The 24105-nt window shown below is 31.0% G+C and overlaps 1 protein-coding gene across 4 annotated transcripts in view; it reads right to left on the bottom strand.

The window, feature by feature from the left end:
- The window catches only part of LOC107170975 (uncharacterized), a 50287-nt gene that overhangs the window by 4720 nt on the left and 21462 nt on the right, over positions 1-24105 (bottom strand). For 2 of the 4 annotated variants that reach the window (XM_015521204.2, XM_015521211.2), the window contains 3 exons: positions 15669-16248; positions 9115-9913; positions 4486-4708 (listed from right to left, as the gene is read on the bottom strand). In XM_015521204.2, the coding sequence (XP_015376690.1) occupies positions 4486-4708; positions 9115-9913; positions 15669-16248 (1602 nt within the window). The remainder of the gene's footprint in view (positions 1-4485; positions 4709-9114; positions 9914-15668; positions 16249-24105) is intronic. The other 2 variants (XM_089219031.1, XM_015521217.2) reach the window with 1 other exon arrangement.

Raw genomic sequence — 24105 nt, 5'->3', positions numbered from 1 at the left:
TTAATGAGAAAAACTTGTGTAAAAGTAATAATTTCTAATTACTTGAATAATTAGTTTCAATAAAAAAAAAATTAACAGTTGACGTATAAGGTACAACTATGTTTTTTATTGGATTTTATTAACGGATACATTCTGAGACGTTTTTTTTTAGGACTTTTTTCCGTTTACCCATTGTATAGGTATTTATATATAATAATAATAAAAAAAAATGTGTTATGACGTTTACTACATAACACTGCACAATCCTATCACGAACTTGTACATATACAATATTATTATAATTACGAGAAAAAAAACGCACGCGTGTGACCGTATGAATTATTTATGCTCACATATCGTATTGTTGTGTGTATAATATTATAATATAGATTATACGGTGCTGTGTAGGGCGCGTGTACGGTGTGTGTCCGTTCGTACCCGTACGGCCGTACAATATACATTCAGCATTGTACACAGCACCACATATATAATATACATTAAACAATTTACACACACATATATTTATATATAATACAATATGTAGTACATTAGTACAATACCTGTGGTCCGTCGTCGGCTGTCTGCCTATAATATTATACTCTGTGCGCGTATTATACCTATAAAATATGCGATGACGGATGACTCATAATGTACGGTTTTCTGGACGATCCGGACGTGCCAGCCAGCGCGACAAAGGCGCAATGAACCCGATACACACGCGTTATAATATTATTATTTAGGTAATATATTATTTTATTGTACGATTGATATTATGATATTATAGCATTGTTATTTTCATCTCTTCATAATATACATATTATTATGTTTTAAGCAGATGCTTTTGTATATCATGTACCGATGTATATTAATTTGTTTTAGTTCTTTATATAGTGTGCACTTATTACTTATATACTATATGCGACGACCATATGCAATTTGATCTACTACCTCTACTTATCTATAATCAGTATAATCTATATACTACACATTAAACATAGTAGATGTAATAATGCATTAACACCCTTGTCTCATGTATATGGTATTGTCTCTCCGGTAATTTTGATGCACCTACCATTACTACCACACTACCATTTATACCACATCATTATTATTTTATTTTATTGAATCTCGAAGGCTCTCATCTAGTTTCTTCGATAGTCTCCAGTGATTTTATAGTTGAAGTGGTTCAACACTTTAGTTTTTTTTAACGGATACTAGTGCTTGTATAGTCCCTTCTTCACCTCCTACTATTTAAATTTAGTATATTTAATTACCTATATTATATACACTTCTATCTCGTTTCTAAAACATTTTATCCTCTTCAAACCATTCACGTTATTGTATATGACACTATACGTGATGAAGGAATCTAAATTTCAGTAAAATTCCAACTCGTAAACGCCGTGATTCATTAAACATAACATAATATTATTTTTTTATAATTCGCGGATGATTCGCATGTAATATCTTTACTCTTCTTAAATCCTTTAAAATGGATTTATTTTATTCAAGTTTTTTACTTTTGTAATTATAAGTTTTCACTTAAAGAAAATATTTTCAGATAGGTACTTAGATTTTTCTACCTCTTTTAAGAGTGATTTCTGGTGATCCAAATTTTTATTCCAGTTTTAGCTATATAAGTACACTTTATGCCCGTGTACCTGTTTCATAATAACATTTTAAAATTTTACTGCCATTTAACAAGATACGGTTATTAGGGGGGAGGGATTTTTCGTTTTTTTTATCAATATGTCAATTGATCGACTAATCTCCAATGTTTGTAAAATTGTAATATATCATATAATATACTGCATGAAACAATTACGGTGTACTACAGTGAACAATTTTTATCGAGTAATAAAATTTTTTATTAAGTATGGGATCCAATGGAAAGAATTATGATATTACCAGTTTTATAATTACTAAATAAAACATCGCTGTAATGTATACCTATTCAGGTGTAATAAGAATAGGTACCCAATTTTTATGTTCAGTGTATCGAATAAAACATATTAATAATATGTTTATGTCTACAAAAATGCGGATTCTTCGATGTAATAGGATACGCGTCATATTATATTTTATAAAATGCGTTTGAAAAAAATGACGTAATTAAAAGTAAACACGTATACTTCGGAAGACGTACACGTTTTTTTCAAAAGTACTTAATATAGTCATAAAAGCTCAGAAATTCGAAAGCGTGCTGTAAAAATAAATAGCTAAATCAATGTATACCATATATTATATACAATACTTAAATATTATATTATACGGAGTAATTGAGTTTGACGTAATATCGTACTTGCAGAATATACAGGATGAGACAATTTTTATTTTTCGCTTCGGGGAGTACAAAATTAATGCCGAACAAAACAAATATGTGCATTACACACATATAACACTCGATGTGGCGTTTTATTTTTTTGAAGGTTTTATTGTAAAATTTACAGTTAATAATAATTGTTTTACTGTTCAATATCGGCAGACAGTAATATATAATCGTAAAAAACTCAAAAATTGACACTATTAATTAATACCTCTGTAATGTAGTATATTATGTGTCAGGTAATATGAGCATGTGTTTTGTGTGTGTCGTATGTGCGTGTGCGTATGTTTGCGAATTTATATCAGTCCTTGAAATTGCGATTACATAGGAGAATCGTAGATAATATATCGAATCTAAACGTACGTTATTAGTGTCTACGCCCCGCTGATCCTGTACAAAGCTAATGCCGGACGAATAATTCTGATGAATTATATTTATATAGTACAAATAAAACTATAGATTAAGTTCCATAGGCGTCACTAAGTGGTATCGAGGGGTATTTTTGCTACCCCAGAAATTGTTTTGGAGTAGAAAGGGTAACATTTCGCTATCCCTAAAAAAGTCTTAGATTTAAAAAATATATTCGATGTTTATTATTCAAATGTGTACGAAAATAGACTATCTATTATTTTGATTGTGATTTGTGATCATAATAACATTAATTAACTATATTTTGTGATAAGTCCAATATACAGATGATTAGACAGTGTATACACCTTATATACGTCATACTATACTGTATAATCAATGGTTATATATTACCAAGAATACGGATAAACAAGGATCTAACATCATGTTAGTTTCTATTTTCTATATTGGTCCGTGGTCATAACTAATAACTGATAAATATTTTTCACAAAGATAAAGAGGTAAATAAACACAGAATTCTGTATAATATATAATATATTAATATATTATATGTATAGAAGTCTGTGAATAAAAATGCAGCTATCGACGAATTTTGTGCTGACAACAAACGTCGACTTAATTTAAAATAATAAATATTTTAGTACTCATAAATTTAATAACTAATATAGGTATCAATGTTTTCTTAATTAATAATTTGTTCTTATATTGATGTCAGTTAAAATTTTAACTATACATGTGCATTTTTATTATACAAAATAATAATTAAACCTATAAAAATTATTGTTTTACTTTCTAAAAATAAACTTTACTGCTCCAGAATTTGGACTCTAGTGACGTTCATGTGAAGTTCTATGCCAAAAACGATATTCGAATTGATAACATTTGTAAGTAGGTGGATATATGGGTAGGTAGGTATAATAGTAATATCGCACAAGCATTTATTTGCTATAAACTATATTTTATAATCTCGAGGTGGGTTTGACGGCAAAGTTTTGAGAGCGCCTAGCCCATATCTTCGAGGTTGGTGGATGGTATATACTGTATACATAGAAGTAGCTTAAAATCGTACCTATACGGCTATACCTCTATATATTGCTCACCTTGACCACACCAAACTATATATATATATATAACATATAAGTATATAACACTTATTTGTTTATCTGAACTGATGTAATATATTATTATAATATTATGTATATAGGAAGGTAATAATTGGAAATGGGTTTTCGTTTTACTTTATCGCGTGTTCGTTCGTTCTTACATCAATATTATAATTTATACGTTTCAAAGTATCCATCACACACTTACTTGAATGAATTTTTTAAGCACAAATAGTGTTACATCAGCAAAAACTGTTTCGAGGAGAGCACCACAAATATAGCTCGCAAAACTATTCTTAATCACCATATGAATGTCAATACGATAATTAAGTGGTGTCATTTGATGTTTGATAGGGGGAAGGGGTGATAAAATGGGTTAATTTTGATAGCTTGGCTGGCTGTTGGTGTGACTGGGTTAACCTACTATAATTGCGATTACTCTTTGACTTTCATATGAATTTCTTGTAACGTAGGTATATTAAAACTATTTTTTTTTACACATTAATAGGTTAGATATAGACTAAATAGGTGCTGCTGGTACTAGAATAATACATATTATAATAGTCTGCAGTTATGATAATAATAGTACGAGTTACTTAGAAATATTTAACACAATATAATAATGGTTCGGCAAAACAACAATGTTGTTTGATATTCCTTTGGTGCATATAGTAAATATAACATATTATTATTGCAATAAAATATTACCTTCTTTTAACGTCTCCTTATCGGCTGCTTGTCCATTCGGAAATATGGTTTTCACGTAGATGCCCATAGTACCTTTTGGCGAGTCTGTGCCGCCTACAATGCTGAAGCCCAAGCACTTGTGGCCCGGACCTTTATGGAACTTGACCGTCATTATCGTGAAACCTGCATCCTTGCCGCCGCCCCGCGGCAACGTGTAGAAACAATTGCCGTCATTTTTTCCGCCCTGTGGACACGATACATGGTTATTAATGAAGTCGACGTACACAATTGTCGCGTATATTATTATATTTCCAAACAACGAGATATCGTATTGTATTAGTTCATAACGAATAATACACTAGGGACGTGCGACTGTTTTCGTCGCCGGAAACGGAAATCGTGTCGTGAACAGTGTAGGTAAATATATTATGTTAAAATACGCCACGGGCACTAGGCTGCAGTCAGTCATATTATTACGTGGACAGTCTCATATGTGGTGTATAATAAGAGGTGTTGAAAAGCGATTTAAATCGTTTCAATAGGTAGACAATATAGAGTTGTGGATTACGCGAACGAAACCGAGGACGCGGGGACCGCGAAGGTTATGAATTTATACGCGTGAATTCGGTGGGTGTATATTTATTACTATTGTTATTATTACTGTCACGCACACACTCATATATATATATATATATATATATATATATAAATATATAAAGTAATGCTAACCTAATTATTTGTCGAATTAAAATGTGTCTTACACCTTATGTGTCGCACACTGAACCTATATTATACACATTATATAATGCTCTCAATGCTGCTGCCTGACAGCATTGAGCATATAAATTGTAGGTACGTTTGTGACTGCTCGAATTGGGACGAGTGAGTAATTACATTTGTTTTTTCTACGGAGGAAGTTACTATATAGGTGAATATAATATTGTAATTACTTATTTATTATTATAGTGTATGTACTTGTCATACAATATATATCCACAGTAATTATTATTGTATTACTGTTTATTATAGTATTATATTATATATTCGTTTATATTAATGATACAAATAAACGACTGAACTTACGGGGTTGTATTCATCGAGTGGAAATTATTCATGATGTATTATATGTGTGAGAAACAATGAATACTAAATTTGTGTCTACAGTGAAATGTTAATCAGAAAGTTTTTGTACTTATACATATTGTATGGTGGATAAATTATACCGATTATATACTTACATAATATGTAGTATCAATATACAAATCACCATATAAAGCGGAGACGATTATCATAATAATAATTATGCCAAATGTTTGTACATCATAATTTATAATACAGCGAATAAAATAAATACGAAACTCCAACTAATCTTTTAAATATTCTAAAGCTTAAAAACATATTGTTTTTTTACCTATGTAAAAAATGTTATTATTCCATTTTAAGAGTATATTGCGATTAAACTGAAATATATTTTACGAAGATTTTGGGTCATACCTATACAGTATACAGTCACTAGTCAGTACAGGATTGTTATATGGTAATTAATTAAGCATACAAAAGATAATATTATAACTGTTAACATTTGTTATCTGTTTGAAGTTTCTACTAAATTTCATATACGTGACAAGTATAATTTGACGGTATTTTTTTTTTAAAGTACTGTCATACATTTTAAATAATATGTAGACACTGCCTTGGACAGCACCTGTTAAATAATATTTTTTACAGTGCGATCAGAAAATGTTTATATTTAAATATTAAAATATATCTTTACATTACATACAAAAAATAAATTGATATGTACTTGTAAATAAAGTACTGAATAGTGTAAGTTATCATAATTTGTTTTTGATTATATCTATATTATTTGAATTTGGTTAGCAAATAATTATCAATAAATATTTTAATTAACATAGAGGCAGCAGTCAGTAATATTTCATATGTGAGTATTACAGAATAAAATGATAAAATCAATGATTATTTTTGGAATAAAGACAACAATTGATACGAGAATATTAATAATGCATTTATATTTTCAAGCCACGTTTCTATAGGTGACGATATAGATCACATATTGTAACATTGACATCACGATTTGTCATCTAACAAATATATAATAATATGAATATATTTATCATAACTATATTCATAACCAATGAATATCAGCAATCTAACAAAACTTAAGAAAATAACCACAAGAAAACGTGACTTGTATATTATATTTTATGACCGTTCAAATACATTTAAATGCAATGTAATACCTATAGATTAAAATATTAAAATAATATATTATATACAATTGAGATATAAAATGCATTTCAAATGTTAACTGAATAAATTATGACAATGTTAGCAATTTGGTTGTTATCCTAAATGATTTTAGATATATTGTATTTTTTAATATTTTAGAGTATACTATTATTAATTCATAAACTATATATTATGTGGTAATTTATTATGATATATTGATATATTATATATTACCTACCACTACAATTTGTAATTATAATTTAGGATTCTTAGGATCTTTATTTATTTCGAATATAAATCTAAATCTATCAAAAATTAAAATCAATGCGTTTTTGATTTATTGGCTCAACTTAAATTTTGTTAACTTTTAAAAAATTACAATGAATGATTTCAAATGAAACTGGAAATGCTTGTACAGAGTTTACCTATTGTATATTAGATATAGTATATACGTATACTGCAGATATAATATATTAACATTGAAACTTTTTTTAAAACAGTTAATAAAAAAAATGTATTGCCTTAAAATTTTAACTTAGTAGGTAGTCAAATGGAATATTCCAATTATTAATTATTAAAACGGTTTCAACTGCATTGAACAAGTATATTATGGAGGGCCCGTCAACGTATTTTAAATTGACGTAAAACATCTTAATTGTCCATTAATTATCCTTAAAGAAATCGCACCGAAATCGATGATTTGGAAAGCTTATTTTACTCTCCAGAATTGATGTTGGTATTCTTGGTAGTTGATTAAATTTTTTTTTTATTGAAATAAACCTATGCAAGAATAAATTAGAATTGATGACTGTTGTAGGCACATTGAAAAATGTAATGGGCATATGTTTTATATTTATAACACATCATTTATTTGTAATTAAGTCACCGATTATCTTAAATACCTAGTTTAAACGAATATTTGATTTATTTAAAAACAATGTTCGTTTATAAAGTAATGTGTTTTTGTTGCTTAATATTATATTAATAAAGAATTTATTACAGGCACCGATCATGAGATTTTAGAAAATTTTAATTTTACAAAAATTAATTGTAAAGAAACATCAATACATCGTAAAACTAACAATATTATTGTTATTTTATCGTTGAAGTAGGTATATTCTATCGTCGTAAATGATATTTATATTATTATGACAATTCTTTCAATATACACATATATAGGTACACACTTAAATGGCTATTATATTATATGCATATTATAATCGTTTAAAACGTTTAAATCGACTAACCTGCAGCACACCAAACTGTGTATACTGAAAATGACCTTGAACAGCACATTACATACTATAGTAGTATAGTGTACCGTATACGCATAAGCGAACACAAAGTATTATAATAATACGTTTAGAGAAACAACACGAATGTATTATACGAGCACCTATGAATTATAAAATCAGTTCGCGACCGCATCCGTCGTCGTCGTCACATATTAAAATATGGCCGCGTTGTCGTATATTGTTTATAGCCTTATAGGTACGGCCGGGAAGACGACCACCTAGGTATATAGAAGAGGTTTCGTGTGAATTTAACGTCACGTGTAAAATAGTATGTCGTGTCGCGTTTATTTGGTTTCGCGCGCGAAGACGGAAAGACAAAAACGCCTTATTCGTCTAATTGTGTGATAGTAAAAGAGCGAATTTGCTGTATCGTAAAAAAAGATAGTAAACGTACAGACGTGTTGTACAGTATCTACTGATAATACCTATATACGTATATAATACACACGTATATAAGCGAGTGCGATATAATATAATTGTATATATTAACGGTATACGTTTTCCAGGATAGATTGTTCTGGTGTATGTCGTGTTGTGTTTAGTTTGTTGCATGTGTGTGTTCGCGTATGCGCGTGTGGTAAATAATGGGGAGGTATAAAAGTGTACTAAAAGTTTATATTATATACGCAGCGTTCCCTCGATCGATCGACGGCGACAAGTTAAAAGTGCGAACGGAGGTCTTTTTAAAGACGCGGCTACAGCTAGATCAATAATATTATAATCTTTTAGCGTTTTTAGTGGATTTCCCCTCTCTTTTATAGTTAGAAGAAAAAGAGAAACTTCGCAGATTATTCGAGTGTTAATAATCGTGTGAAACGTGTATACCTGCTGTACAATAAGTGTACAATAATGATAGCGCCGAGCAGGTTAGGTTTATATTATTATGTACCAACGACTATAAGAGAAAGATCACTCCAAAAATCAAAAGGGACTAAAAAGTAAAATGCGATGTTTATATAAAAGAGAAGGTTTTTAAATATAATATAATATATATTATTATAGAGACGTATACATTTCTGCAGTTGATATACATCGAATGTTTTTCAAAGGATGAGCAGACGAGATGACATTTATTTTCGGAGAAGTTAATGAACAAAAATCTTACCTGCAGATTGTCTCGATGACAATGGTCCGCCGGAACGACGCCACCGCCGCCACCACCGCCGCCGGAATCGGGAACGGTGGCGCCGGCTGGCGATGCAGCCCTCCCGTTGAACGTGCGATACGGGTTCCTGCCGCTGACTCTCGCCGAACCGTTTCTTTCCAGCCTGTCAGCCTGCTGCTGTTCAGGCGTCCGGCGGCGGTGGCGTAAGCGTTGTTCATCCCACTGCAACGCTTCCGGTATGGCTGGAAGGTCGACTACGGTCCTCTCTGATGGCGGTGGCGGCAGCGGAGGCGGTGGTTTGTGTATTAGTGGCGGTGGCAGCGGTGGTGGTGACGATCGGGGCGGCAAATGTTGTTGCAGCGAAGGTAACTGTTGCTGCTGGGGAGGTAACTGTTGCTGCAGCGGAGGTAACTGTTGCTGCAGGGAAGGTAACTGTTGCTGCAGTTGCGGCGGCGTGTAGGTTTGCTGCAACGACGATGGACCGCTGAAACGCGGACGACAGGCACCGTGGCCGGGCGTGGACGTGGACGCGGACACGGCACCGCCGATCATGAACGCTTTGGCCGTCAGTGGCGTGTCCAATGCCAGCGAGTCGGCTTGCGACCATCTCCGGCACGATCGCATCTTCGGCTTGTTCTGTAACAGCAGACTACAATTGTAATAGTCGTCGTCGTCGTCGCCGTCACCGCCGTCGTCGTTGTAACCGTCGTCGGTGTCGTCGCCACTGCAACGCGTTGGTCGCAGTTTCGCGTTATTTACGGACCGTCTGACAACGAACGAATGAGGTCTGCAGCTGAGTCTGGAAACGATCACGTGAAAGGTTTTAATTGGTTAGATAAAAATAATAATATTATTTAAAACGATGATTTGTTCTCGTGATGTATCGTATTATATTATTATATTGAACATTGCGTAAGTGGAAGGTGCCATATAATTATACGGCAAAACGTTTGCATTTAATTTTTAAATATTATTATCATCAATATTATTATTATTGTTAATAATCGACACGTCGGGGCTACGTGCAGATATTGTGCAAATAAAAAAAAGTCCACGTGTTACCGTCACGAACCAATACCGTTCCGAAAAACCATTCAATATTGCGTTTTGTGACTGGGGTAGTTAAAGTGTACAATGGTTTACCATGGATTTTTAGTTTTTACGATGCGAGCAGGTACATATAATGATGTATTATATGATATATATATTAATATTATCTAATACGCGTAATAACTCAGGAAGGAGATGGGTACGTCCTAGAAACGTGTAAGTCACTCGTGCAAATGAATCGACGACGCTTTTTGCGCAATATAACACAGAACTTTTCGATATTTAAATTTAAATTCCACTATTTATGCAATAATAAAATTAAAAACTCATCTCAAACTGTATGATTTACTGAAGTAAAACAACTGTTCAAAATACAACACGGGCTTAAAAAAATTAGCGACCCATAATTCGTCAATTTTGCAGAATAATGTACAAAAGAATGTTCGCTTTGTTACTAAACTAACACAACAAAATAATATAACATATCAATTTATGTCTTGTTAACAAAAACGGGCATCTGCACACGTGATGTGGGTACTCTGTTTGGCTATTGCCGATAACATCAATAGTATATAATAATATATATATATGAAGTTTATTATATGGGGTAAAATATAATCGAGGTGATTTTCGTGGAAATAAAAACTTCTCGACCTTTATTATAGTAATAATTCCCGGCGCAGGAGATTTTCGTACATATATTATTATATACGCGGACAACATTATAATATATAAAAGTGAAAACCACGGGATGTATAACGTATATACGATTTGCCGATATTTAGGGTGTGTGAAATGGTTATAATAGCCAATATCACGTCGATTCTGTAACTGTATGGCGAATTTAATATTTTTTCATAAATTCAAACAATATTATTGTCGTGTTGAGATTGTTATTATATATTATTATTCAATATTATAACAAAAGCTAGAACGTGTGAGAAAAAAACAACGTCATCCGTTTAACTCGGGGAATTGGTTTTTTTCGATGGTATCGATCATCATTTCGGGGACATATTTTGACGGACATTGTAATGATATTGTTTGCTTATTAAAAATGAAATCGATTTCCTCAATTGTTTTTATCAACTATCGTGGTCAATCGTGGCCTTGAACGTGAGCGATTTGTAATTTAATAAGTTATAAACAAATCACACGACCACATAATATTATATATACACATCACATTATAATATAGTATGTTGGGACGTACTTAGAAAAATAGAAAACACACACGCACACAGTGCACATAAACACACATTTACACAAACTTATAAATGTTATAATGCAAAGAATCCGTTATGGTGCACAATTTTTCGGACTCAATATTAGTTAGTCGGATTATAGTAGCGTCAACTATGCGGAAATCGCAGTCCTTCTAATATGTTAAATCCATATACAACGCCTTTATCAACAAGTCGTATCCGAAATGTGTATTTGATTAGAGTCATGTGGGTTGCAAGTCATAACACAAGTCTCCAGAACGAAATGGCAATGTGTAAAGATGAGTTTGATGTATACAATTTGAATTACCACGCCGATTGCGGTGTGTCTTGTTTTTCCATAATTACGTACGTTGTATGCATGGCTACGAGTGTAAATAAGAAATAATATTATATATAAAGATATAAAATAAAATATAATATAGTAATATGGATTTGAATATGTTTTTGTAGTCCGACTTACGAACAAAACTGTTTCTTTTTCCCCCTAATTATATAAATATGATAATATCTAATACACGATTCCTAATTTCGTGAGTATTTTTCTACGTCTGATATGACGTATACTATAACATGCGCATTATTAAAATATGATATCATGATTATTATTCATTAACGAGAAAATAATACACAATAGAAAAAAAACCGTGTGTTGATTACAACAAATTAAATAAATTAAGTACACACACGAGTGGAATAAAATTGCTTACATTTAAACATTTTTTTCTCTCGACATACGCAGGATTTACTGTTGTGTAACCCATAATTTTTTTTTTATTAATAATATCATATAAGTACGATAAGACAACATATTATAATATATTGTGCTTATAATATTGAATAGGCACTCTCGTTAGGTAATTACTAATCATCATAATTATTCGCAGTGGCGTTCTCAGGATTTTTCTATGGGGGGGGGGGGGGGGTTCTGAAAATTTACTTGAATTTAATAGAAAAAATTTAAAATACCACTACTATTTCTTTTCATTTTATAAATCAAACAATATTCGTACAATCGATAGAATATAATAGAACGTCAGGTCGTCAGAACACAATTGTGAATTGTCACTTTTTAATTGAAAAAATACGAAAACGTTTATGATAACAAATTGTAAATAACCAGCCGAAAAATGATATCACATAATACGGATTAGCGATAATAACGAACCACACTTTGGTTAACACATAGAGTTGTTATCACTGTGTTGTTATTGTTATCATATAATATCATAAATATCAATAATCATGATAAAGAAAAAATATCAAAAAAATAAAAAATAATAATAACTTGTCACAATTCACAAACATATAATATCAAAAGTAGACAAAACGTGTATTACTAAAATGTAAGAAAATAAAGATCCTTGGGGGGGGGATCTATCCCCCATATCCCCCCCCCCCCCGTGAGAACGCCCATGATTATTCGTAGGTCGGTTTAAATGTATGATATTATGTATGTGTGTCCCTCACTATATAAATAGGTACCTGCAACCATAGCTTTTCCCACAATATTATTATCTCAGTCGAAATCTTCTGATTAAGATAAAGTCGAAATTCTACTGGGGTAAAAATCAAATTGTGACTACAGTAGTGTGCTGCGTGTAACGACAAACCGTTATTTATTATCTTTTGTGTGTGAATGTACACGCCGATCAATTCGTATGGAATTTACTTTTGACTTTTATTGCGAAAGACTGCCCCGATGTACGCGCTATTCATAATTCATCGTTATGCTTTTTGATATTTGGAGTTTCTCAGCGAGGTATCTACAGGAGGAGCAGTTGGAGGGTTGACTGTATGGTGAGAATATGAGAGAAAAAGAGAATGAATGGAGAGGTCGTACATATATACATGCGTGTATGTGTGTGTGTGTGTGTGTGTATATAGTAGTTTTAGAGATATTTATTTAACTTGTTGGTTACCCCAGGTGTTCTCTTTTATCTTTATGATGCTTATACATTCATATTTTTGAAACCTCATGCAATTACTTAAACAAGTAGAATATTTTGTGCGCAAGTTTCAGCGTAGATTTATAGTCGTGGCAATGTAGGTAGGTACTACGGTATTTATATATAATGCAAGCTATTCATACCTATCAATTTTATCATTTGGTTCAAAACCATCGTTTAATGATATTATACATACACAATATCTGTGGGCTGAATAATTATACTATATCATTATTTATTTTTTTATGTGTGGAATATTCTAAAATATATTTTTATTTTTTGGAAACTTACACTAATTATTTTTGTTCATATTTTTTTAGGGATACTTTAGTGGGCCAGATAACTTACTTCTATAGCTAAAACTATAAATATAATTAAAAAATTTAATTCTTTTTGGGTGTTAATTTAATCCATACTCGTAAATTGGAATTAAAAGTGATATTTTTCCATAGACTTTAGGTATTTCCAGTATAAAAGGGTCTATGTATTTTTCACATATTGCATTTTTGAATTACTGCCTCCTTCAATATTGTTTGTATAAATTCAAAAAAAATTATGATTAGTTTCTATAGTTTAAATATACCTACAAAACGTATACTATAACTTTAAAAATGTATAATTAATAAATATGTGACTATAGGCAAAAACAATTTTTACCATTTTTTAAATAAAAAATAATTTTAAAAACAAGAGTAGTTTATACTAAAAATATATACTAGGTATATCACATACATTATACTGTTATAAAATTCAATAAATTAGCAATTTAAGCAATTCAATTTTTAGATACTTAAATATATGTAGATTTTAAAAGCTAAAATATAACATTCAAAATGTCACCAAATCATTCTAAATAATATAATTCAAGTGTCACATTGCAACGAATTGATGAAAAAAGATTATTCCGTTTAAATTAAAATGTTTATAGCCGAGTATGTACAAATAACAGATAGTAAACTGTAGAGTCAAATGAGAAGAAAATATGTTATTATAATCATAAGTGTCGTTAACAATTATATAATAAGTGTATAATGGGTGCTTATTTTATAATCTATTATAAGTTGATAATCGAATAATGTAGAGAAATCGATTGCTAATGATAAGTTTTATTTTGGGTTTGACCAATTATTGTTATATTATGGCCCACCATGGAATGGGGAGAGGAAACTGGGAAAGGTATTTTATTAGATGTTATTGGGAGTTTCTTCTATGATACTACAGCCATACACACAACCAAAGCTTCTTGTAGGTACAATTAATTTTATTGGTTATAAAACTAACGATTTTTGTTCTGAAATAGTGTTTTACAGATACAATAACAAAATTATTACTTAATCTACTTTACATACTGGACACATTCACACTTAATTGTTCAAAGTGTTTTTTAATTTATGTATGAATCATTCGGTGGTTATCATAAACCTGTTTTCTCTAGTAATAGCCACTCAAAGTTCACTCACATTTCACAGTCAAACAGCGACTCTTATGCGTCAACAGACGACAATGATTTAGTTGAAAACACATATTATATATATTGATATGATGCTTTGAATGGAAAAAAATATTTAAAAAAAAACTACCAAAATATAGGCATTAGGTAGGTTGATTAAAATATTTGTAATGGACAAAACAATCTAAACGTCTATGAAAACTAAAACTTGAAACGAGCATAATAATTTTATACGATATTGAAATAAAAATATATTAACCCACGATGTTTTCGGAGATACCATTTTAAGTTCAAGTATTCAAAACCGTTAGGATAAAATATAATGAATGCATTTTTTTCTCAACATATTTACATTTGTTTAATATATAGATTACATATTTGATATAAAATGGGTATTTACGCTACTATATAAGATGTGCTGTAGCAGGATGCATCATCCAACGCAGATTTTAAGTGTTTTAATGGTTCAATTACAACACACGCTGAATGTTTTTGTATATATGGTACATTATACTCGGTATAAGTTTGAATCGCATATTATTGTCTAGCGAAAAATATAAATTATCGTTAAATATTTTAGCCCATTTCGTGGATAATATTATAAAATATTATTGAATGTCGAGAGATGAGTGGGTCATCTTATAAAATGGGGAATTCGAAATCATAATATATTTTATAACCGAACTCGTTTCAGATAATATCTACACTATATGATAGTGTAAGATAAAATGAAAATATAAAGCGCCCTGCTAACAATACTTATGTAATGTAAACTTCACGCCCTTGCAATTTGCAGTATACCTATATAATAGGTACTTATACATATGCATGAAATCGATACACTATATATAATATCGATACTTAAACTATCGTACTACTCACCGGTCGGCGTCGTATCCGGTGGCTGTCGTGGTGCTGGCGATGCTGTTGTAACCGTGGTCGCTGTACGACACGGACGACCGGTCACTGCCGGCGCCGTCGTCAGCGGTCCCACGGCCGGACGAACCGCAGGATGACGGCGTCTCGGCGACGCGGCACAACGATGACGGTTGCAACAGCCGTTGGTCAGTGGACAGGTCAAACGTAACGGGCAGCGAACACGGGCCGGCGGTGTCCACGTCCTGTCCCAGCAACGGCGACGGCACGTAAAACGTGGACGACGTGTCCGAGGCCAGGCTGCACGGGCGCGCGCTGCTGAACAGCTGCACTTGCGGCCGTCGCTTGTAGCTGATGTTCAGCATGTTCAGCCGGGTGCGCAACATGTCTTGCACTGTGGCCGCGGCCGCTATTGTCGGCGATAGCGACGCGGTCGAGTCGTCGGACGACGATGGTGACGCCGGCAACAGCGGCCCGTCCACCGACGCCGATTTGTCCTTGCCGGTGCCCGTGTTGAACGACGAACACCGTCGTCGGATCTTACGCCACTTTTGGCCCATGTTCTTGTTCCACAAGCTGACGTCTGCTGAAACACCGCAAAAACGACAGTTAATAATTTTGGTGATCCGCTTAAGCGTATACGGCCTGTAAACTTATAATTTCGAAAAGTTTATTTTAACAATATTTTCGCATAAAAAAATAAAAAATATTTTTTACTTTTAACGAGAATTTTCGACTTACAAATTTTAATAACTGTACGTATGTTGTGCAGGGTTAGTAAATTTTTAAATATTTTTGTTTTTTAAGTTTAATATTTAAAAATGTATTTACGCATGTGACGATTAGAGCTTTTACGTAGGTTTGGGAATCATTGCTGAATCGAAGTTAACTTATATTATAATATATAATATAATATTAAAATTAATATAATTCAGTGTCCCCAAACGAGTATTACGAGTGTGTTGGGATTCTTTTCGCGCTTCTTTCCAAGTCTAGTCAAATAATATACTTATATATATATATCTTACACGATAAATGATAAAAGTGACGTTTGTACCTAATAATATATTAATATTTTATATAAAGCAGTAAGAATACTATTCAGTTTACGTCGATTGTAGATATAGATATACCATATTATATGACTATATTATAAATTATTTAAAATAAAATAATTGTGGAACGATAAGTATAAAATGCGAGTATGCTCCGAATGTGGTTTATAATGCATTTATTTATTTAATCCGTTTGCGGTGGCCTCTGCTTTGATAAAATGTCCTACAATTTCTTAACGCCTACGAGTGAACTCGATGAAATATGTGTCCGTCGTCATTGTTTTCGTAACTCGCGTGTGTCGTACTAGAAAACTATTTTTAATACAATTTTATAATAATAGGTGGTTCAGAGAAGAAAAACTATAATATTCGTATCTACACGTAGGTCTTAATGTTGTTAATTGCTGTATTTTCGTTACATTACACGTTTTCATTAAACTCTGATATTATAAATTATTATGTATATTATATATTATAAAATATAAATGATCGTACATTCAAGTACGCATTGTACATGACAACGTATAGCGCAGAGCGGTTCTTGTATGTGTCGGAAAGTCATTTTTGAAACACAAATTCAAATAGTTGGTTTGAACAAAAACATAATACACATAATAAGTGTATAGTTTAAATGTTGAATCGAATTTACGATTTTATTAGGTAAAAAATTGTATTTTAGTAAAATATATTTTTGAAATGATAAAATAAAAACGATTAGCGGTTGTACCTTACGTTTCAATAATACTTCAGTTATTCGTATTTGCAAATATAATGGTTGAAATGACTCGTGTAATGTACTTATATATTTATAGTAAATCGTTGCGAGTATACTTTATTATGTATTTTTTTATTTGTGTTAATTAATAGTTTTCAATGATAATTATTGTTGATATTTAAAACGAAAACATCTATGGTTCATTCCACGATTAATAGAAAAATATAATACGGGCGTTTTAAAGACGTGGAAAAATAGCTTATCGATTGAACAAATTAATTTTGAAATAAAATAAAATCGGCTTTTTGAGTTATGGTATGGCATTTTATCATGGCTGCACGCGAAGGTTCGAATTAAATGCATTTTAAATTGTTAGAAATGATTAAACAATTAAGTCAACTATGATAAGAAAATCAATTAAAGTTTAAAAAGATAGAACATTAATATTTTTTGATTATTTAATAGATTATAAAAGATCAAAATGTCAAATGAGTATATAAATAATTTTCATAATGTGCATATAAATACATTCATTCAGATAACAGATTGATGTTTATTATACACTGATATTTAGGATTTGTAAATTCTAAAAAAAGTATGAAACTTAGTAACTAATTTATTGGATATTGTATCATACACATTAATTATTTATATTGTATATACTATTAAACGTGACAAGTAATGCCAGTGGATATTTATAAATTATTTAGTGTTGTATAGTAGATCAATTCATAAATTCATATTAAAATAATGCGAATCAGAGTCTTTTAGGAATAATAATATTAAGATAATGAATAATGCCAAAATTTTCACACATCTTTAATTGCCGGTAGTTTTGTAGTTTATTCATATATCTGGATTCTGGATGTATATTGTATATGCGTATATGTATATATTATATTGAATATCATAAGTTTTGGTCGTGGTCGTTATGTATAATTGTGAACGATCACGACCAGAATTTATGGTAATTAATATAGTATAATATAATATATACATATATATCTAGATAAATAAATAAACTATAATCGTGAAACAAACACATGTCCAATGTCTTTAATGTTATGTTCTGTCTTTTAACTGTGTACTGTACATTGTACATATTGGTATCATTTATTTTAAGCTAATGGTTCTGATAATCACTTTATGTGTTTAAATGTAGCGCGTAGCAATCATTGATTAACATAACCATGTTATGTATATATTTTAATTTTTTTTCCAATAAAAATAATTTCAATAAAGGCGTTGGCCCCAAGTATCTTATACACAGAAAAAACACACATACATAATATATAAGTGTATGTGTGTGTATACTGTGAAATATGATGTATATTGTGCAATACAATGGAAATATATTGTTAATTTTTATATACACTCAACACTGATTGTATAAATATTTTAGATTTTTCATCAAATAAATTTATCATAAATCATACGTTTTATAAAAAATTACTAAAATATAATATGATAGGCAAATACAATGTATTTATTTATATAAAATCTAAATTGTTTAAACATCGATGAATGGGACTAGCTATAATCATTTGTATGGACGTAAGGAATGTATTTTAGTTCTGACACCGATCGCGAAGAGCAAAACAAAATCTTATAACCACACGAACGGTTCGAAATCGGAATTGTGGTATACGATGAAATATTAGTTAAATACTTCAAGCAATTCAATACTTGGTGTAATAAATTGTGTTAAATTATCGCATGGGTATCCGATTATAGATAGGTATGTGTGACGTTACACCCAAGTACCCAATAGGACGTCGATCGTCAAATAATTCTCGTGAGAAATCTTTTGTGAATTGTTTAATATTTTAATAAAATATAATATTGCGTGTTAACAGATATTGAAATCGAGATCAATTATTAATAATGAATATCATTCTTTGCCAAGATAGTAAGATACGTTTTATTTTTCGATTCTTTTTTAGGAACATATTATATGAAATTATGAACACATGTGACAATCATGACCGACCACCGGGTTGTTCGTTAATAATATGTATTTTGTAACGGGTGACACCACATGCCCGTATGAGGCACCGCGCTGCAGTACCGACGTCATTTCGTATGGTAATTATTATTATTTATTATACACATCATATTATAAAGATGATCTAGGTACGGAGATATTACTCGAATGTTTAGAGATCCTATTATCCTAATATAAAAACAACATTTTTCATTTTACACATAAATATATTATTATTATTAAATTAATTTATTAAAAAGCATGACTGTATATTTTTTTTTAAACAAAACTTTAAGTAGATATATATTCTATATTGACCTCGAAAAACACATTTAGAAACTTAATACCGTTTATGTAAGCCAAATGTGTTGAATTACTTTACTTTTTATTTATAAATAATAATGAGTTGATTGTTTGTACATTTTGAAAACTATTCAACACTATATAAGATTATACATTTTCTTTAATTAGTTCAAGTTTTCTGCAAAAAATTACCATAAACTTAACCACAATATTTAGCTTTGTATATATACAATGTATATTGTGGACGACATTATTAATAAACAGTTAGTTTTAATTCAATTGAAATAACTATAAATAAGTTAAATAAGTATAATTACACTTAAAACTAGATTTTGTTCCTCAATTCAAACGTAATTTGGAACTTCTAGTTAGCGATTGAACTTGTTTACAAAAAGGTCCACCATAATGAGATGGTCGGATGATTTGAACTTCATCAAGTAGTACACAAAATAAACACACGATACGTCGACGTGCTAGTTAGTGGTTTATTCATAAAGTGCGGGGTAGGATACGGATATTATTATGTTTATTATGTTGTATGGAAAACGAACCACACACAATTACGTGCAGATAGTAAAAAAAAAGAACATTTCAATTGAAAATATTCTCATTTTTTTATGAATATCATCAATGTCAAATATTATATTATACTGTCATTGAATTTTTACCCGATTGCCTTTCAATTAAACTTAAAGTTATTTTATTCAGTATTATACTTTTGTATAATACCTACAAATAAGTATATAGGGTACTTTGGTTTTAATCGAACTTACAATAACTATAATAGGATCAATTAACTAATTAACTTTAAATTTTAATAAATATGATGTTATAATACACTGTAATACTGTATTATAGCAAGATCTATAAAGAATATATTCTTTATAGATCTTGGTATCGTATTATAGTACCTATTTTTATAATAAACTGATTACAATTTACATTTGACAAAAAGATATATAATAAGCAAATATTTTGTAGCCAGTAATGTTAATTAATAATTACATACAAGTAATTTAATATATATGTTAACAATAATAATAATAATATCTAATAATGTGTTTTTTATTGCCGAATAATAATGTAACTACTTATGACCTAAGTATTTATGCCATAATATATACCAAGATGAAGTTATTTGAAAAGTTATTCTTAGAAATATGAAATATGAAATTGTCACTGTTACAAGTTAGTATAGTTATAATGTCGAACTAAAAGGCAAGAATTCAAGAAAATACGTCTTTAAGCTTAAGCACTGTCTGACCTTTGTAAGATTCGCCTCGGTTTCATAGTACCGTATTATTGAAATGTACATTTTCATGTTGCTATTGTTTTACTTTATTAATTATTATAGTTAAAATGATATCCCCCACTATGATTTGTGATATATATATATATATATTTTAAATTATGTTTTGTAGTAGATATACAAATTACAAATGTTTTTAATCATACGCGTTTCTTCCCTATTATTATAACTTTATAATAATCGATCATTCCTTCCTTGGTTTCTATCTAACTCATTGTTCAGTTTCTCAGCTCAGCTTTTAGTAATATATTTTAGTTTTACATAAATCCGAGGTTTGAAAGTTTGATCTACTTAACGGGTCATTACTCTTTAGTCATTATTTATAACTAAAGTTAACAAAAAAAACTTAATGACATTTTAAACCTACATAATATACCTGTGATTAATATTATTTGTATATTTTGTTTATATATGTTATTTATGTATAATTCACTACCTTTAATAATGATGTTATAAAAATTATTTTAATTTAGATGAAGTATATCAACATTATGTTATTGTAAAAGTACGAATACCATAACATAAACAATTTTAAAGAACATATGACATATTTTTACAGTTTTTTTTTTTATTTAACAGAGAATTTAAAAGAAACGTAAAACTGTATAGGTACCTAGACAAAATTACATCGACGATGCTTTTTCAAAAAAATTTAAATACCGATGTCACCTGTCAAAGTGTCTGAAAAAATAGCTTTATTAGTTTTGAACTTTTTAAAATGATTGTGTAGTTGTTCTGTGAGTACCTACTTATGTTTGAATATTTTTTATGAAATTCATAGTTGTAAATGTTTGGATGAATTTGACATGTAATATATAGGTACTGTTTTGAAAACATTATTGAAAACGATATCGATGGACACGACAAACGTATAGCGATAGTTATAAGTACAAACAACAATAATAAGTGTTTTAATATTATTGTGTACTTAACAATATACAATACATTACATAAGTACTATATTATTATATGATAATTTTCAAACAGTTACCTACAGCAGCTCTTTCATAGCCTACGCATTCCCTAATACGTTCAGACGATTACTGCTGAGCAGGTTTGCCTTATGCGCGCCACAAAGTAAATCCAGAGTACGCGTTTATCGCTTCATATAATAATACTAATGCGAATAAGGGGATGCCTTATTGTTGGTCGGGGGAGGGTAAGTGTCTTTGGGAAATGTCAAGGGTTAATATTGTCGTGGGGGCGATCGAATCGCATATAGCCGCGGTATTTCCCGTCATTATGCACGTGCCGGCGTCCGTCCGTATAAAACGCATACGGTCGATTGATCCCGTCAAGACGGAGACACGGACGACGACACCACTACGAGACAAATATCCGGTGACGGCGCGCAATGGTCCGGAAAGCCATTCGAGCGGACAACGGGGGTAGTTTGATGATAATAGTCACGTCGGCCGTGGGCGCTACGACGATATTCGATTTATATAATATACACAGTATATTACGCATAAGATCACATACGAACTACGTGTATGTTATTTAACGTACACAGCCAGAGAGGATTTTTGTCATCTCCACACGCTATTATATATAGGAACCTATAATACACTTATACATGGCGATGTCCAGTGGCGTGCCAAGCTTTTTTGAAAGGAAGGTATATTATGAAATTGTGACTGTTCTCACTGTTCTCAGACCGTAGTAAATATACTTTTATATTGTTTTATTACCTATATACCTATACATATTTTATACGAGAAAAATAATCCAAAGGAGCATACTATGATATGTGAACATGCCTTGAGCATGCCCCCGATAGCGCGGTGAATCCGAAACTATGCAGGTATATAATTGACAAACATAAAAAGGTTTAAAAAATATATTTAAATGTATTATTATGCGATTCGTCTTTGTATGAAATATCGCGCGACATCAAAAGGTACGATGCATTATTTGTATTCCAGGGCTAATCATATATATTTTTATTGGTGATCTCAAATAATGGTCTATACCGCGATTACCACGATGTCGTTAGGTTTATAGACGCAGATATATAGGTGCGTAAAAAAAACTTCGAATGTACCGCGATAAACGACTGCAGCACCGCCGCAACGATAGGCTTTATATATTATACACGCCACCATGCTTCCTATACTATATATCTATATGTGGTCTACGCTGGTCGTAAGTGTATGTATATATAAACATACACACATGCAAGTTCACGATGACAGTCACTAAGAAGTAATGTGCTTGTCGTGTGTTTCGTATAAAACCCGTCAAAGCGATAAACGAACATTACATAGTATACGTATTATTTTACGTTATGTAACCTAACCTATATCTATATACCACTGCATTAAATGTTTGACACCATCGTTTATAGTGTTTATACCATATAATATTCATATACAGGGGGATCCTTTTATCAAACAACACTCCTTATTTCAAAAACTATTAACTTTTTTCAATTTTTTTTTCTTCAAAATTTTAGATTCATCTTGTTCTAGAACTATATATTTTTTTTAAACATTTTCACCTTTATATTTATCAGGTAAACCATTATCAACTTTTCATTTTCAAATGACAACCTATACTTAAAATGCCATAAACTAAAAAGGTTATTTTTTCAATGAATTTTCACGTTTAAATTTTCAATTTTCGTTAATCCGTTTACGAGATATAGCTTCCCAAAGTTTGGTGGTGTTTGCGTGTTATAGGTGTATATTAGGTGGTATTTACACACGAACACCATATAAGTGTTGTTTGATAAAAGAATCACCCTCACCCTGTATATATAAGTGTTAAAGTGTGTGAATATATAATACTTAACTATTTAACTGTATAGGTACATAATATGTGTATATAATATAAGCTCCACGGTGGTGACTCCGAGCGGACGACGGCTCAATATACGAGGACTTAGGCCGAATAGTAAGTAAATGTACCTGTGTGTGTGTGTGTGTGTGTGTGTGTAGTGCACGCGGAGGGGTCGAAAAACGTTTTAAGCCTACCCGACCCGTCAAATAATGCGTATATAATAGTCTTGAGTGGTTTGACGCCCAAAACATTACACGCCAACCTATACCCACGTATGCATTATATATTTATATATT

This window comes from Diuraphis noxia, unplaced genomic scaffold, assembly GCF_037042655.1.
Source record: "Diuraphis noxia isolate RWA-SAM2 unplaced genomic scaffold, SU_Dnox_SAM2 contig0002, whole genome shotgun sequence".
Taxonomy (NCBI): Eukaryota; Metazoa; Arthropoda; class Insecta; order Hemiptera; family Aphididae; genus Diuraphis; species Diuraphis noxia.
This window is presented reverse-complemented; position numbering and strand designations above follow the sequence as displayed.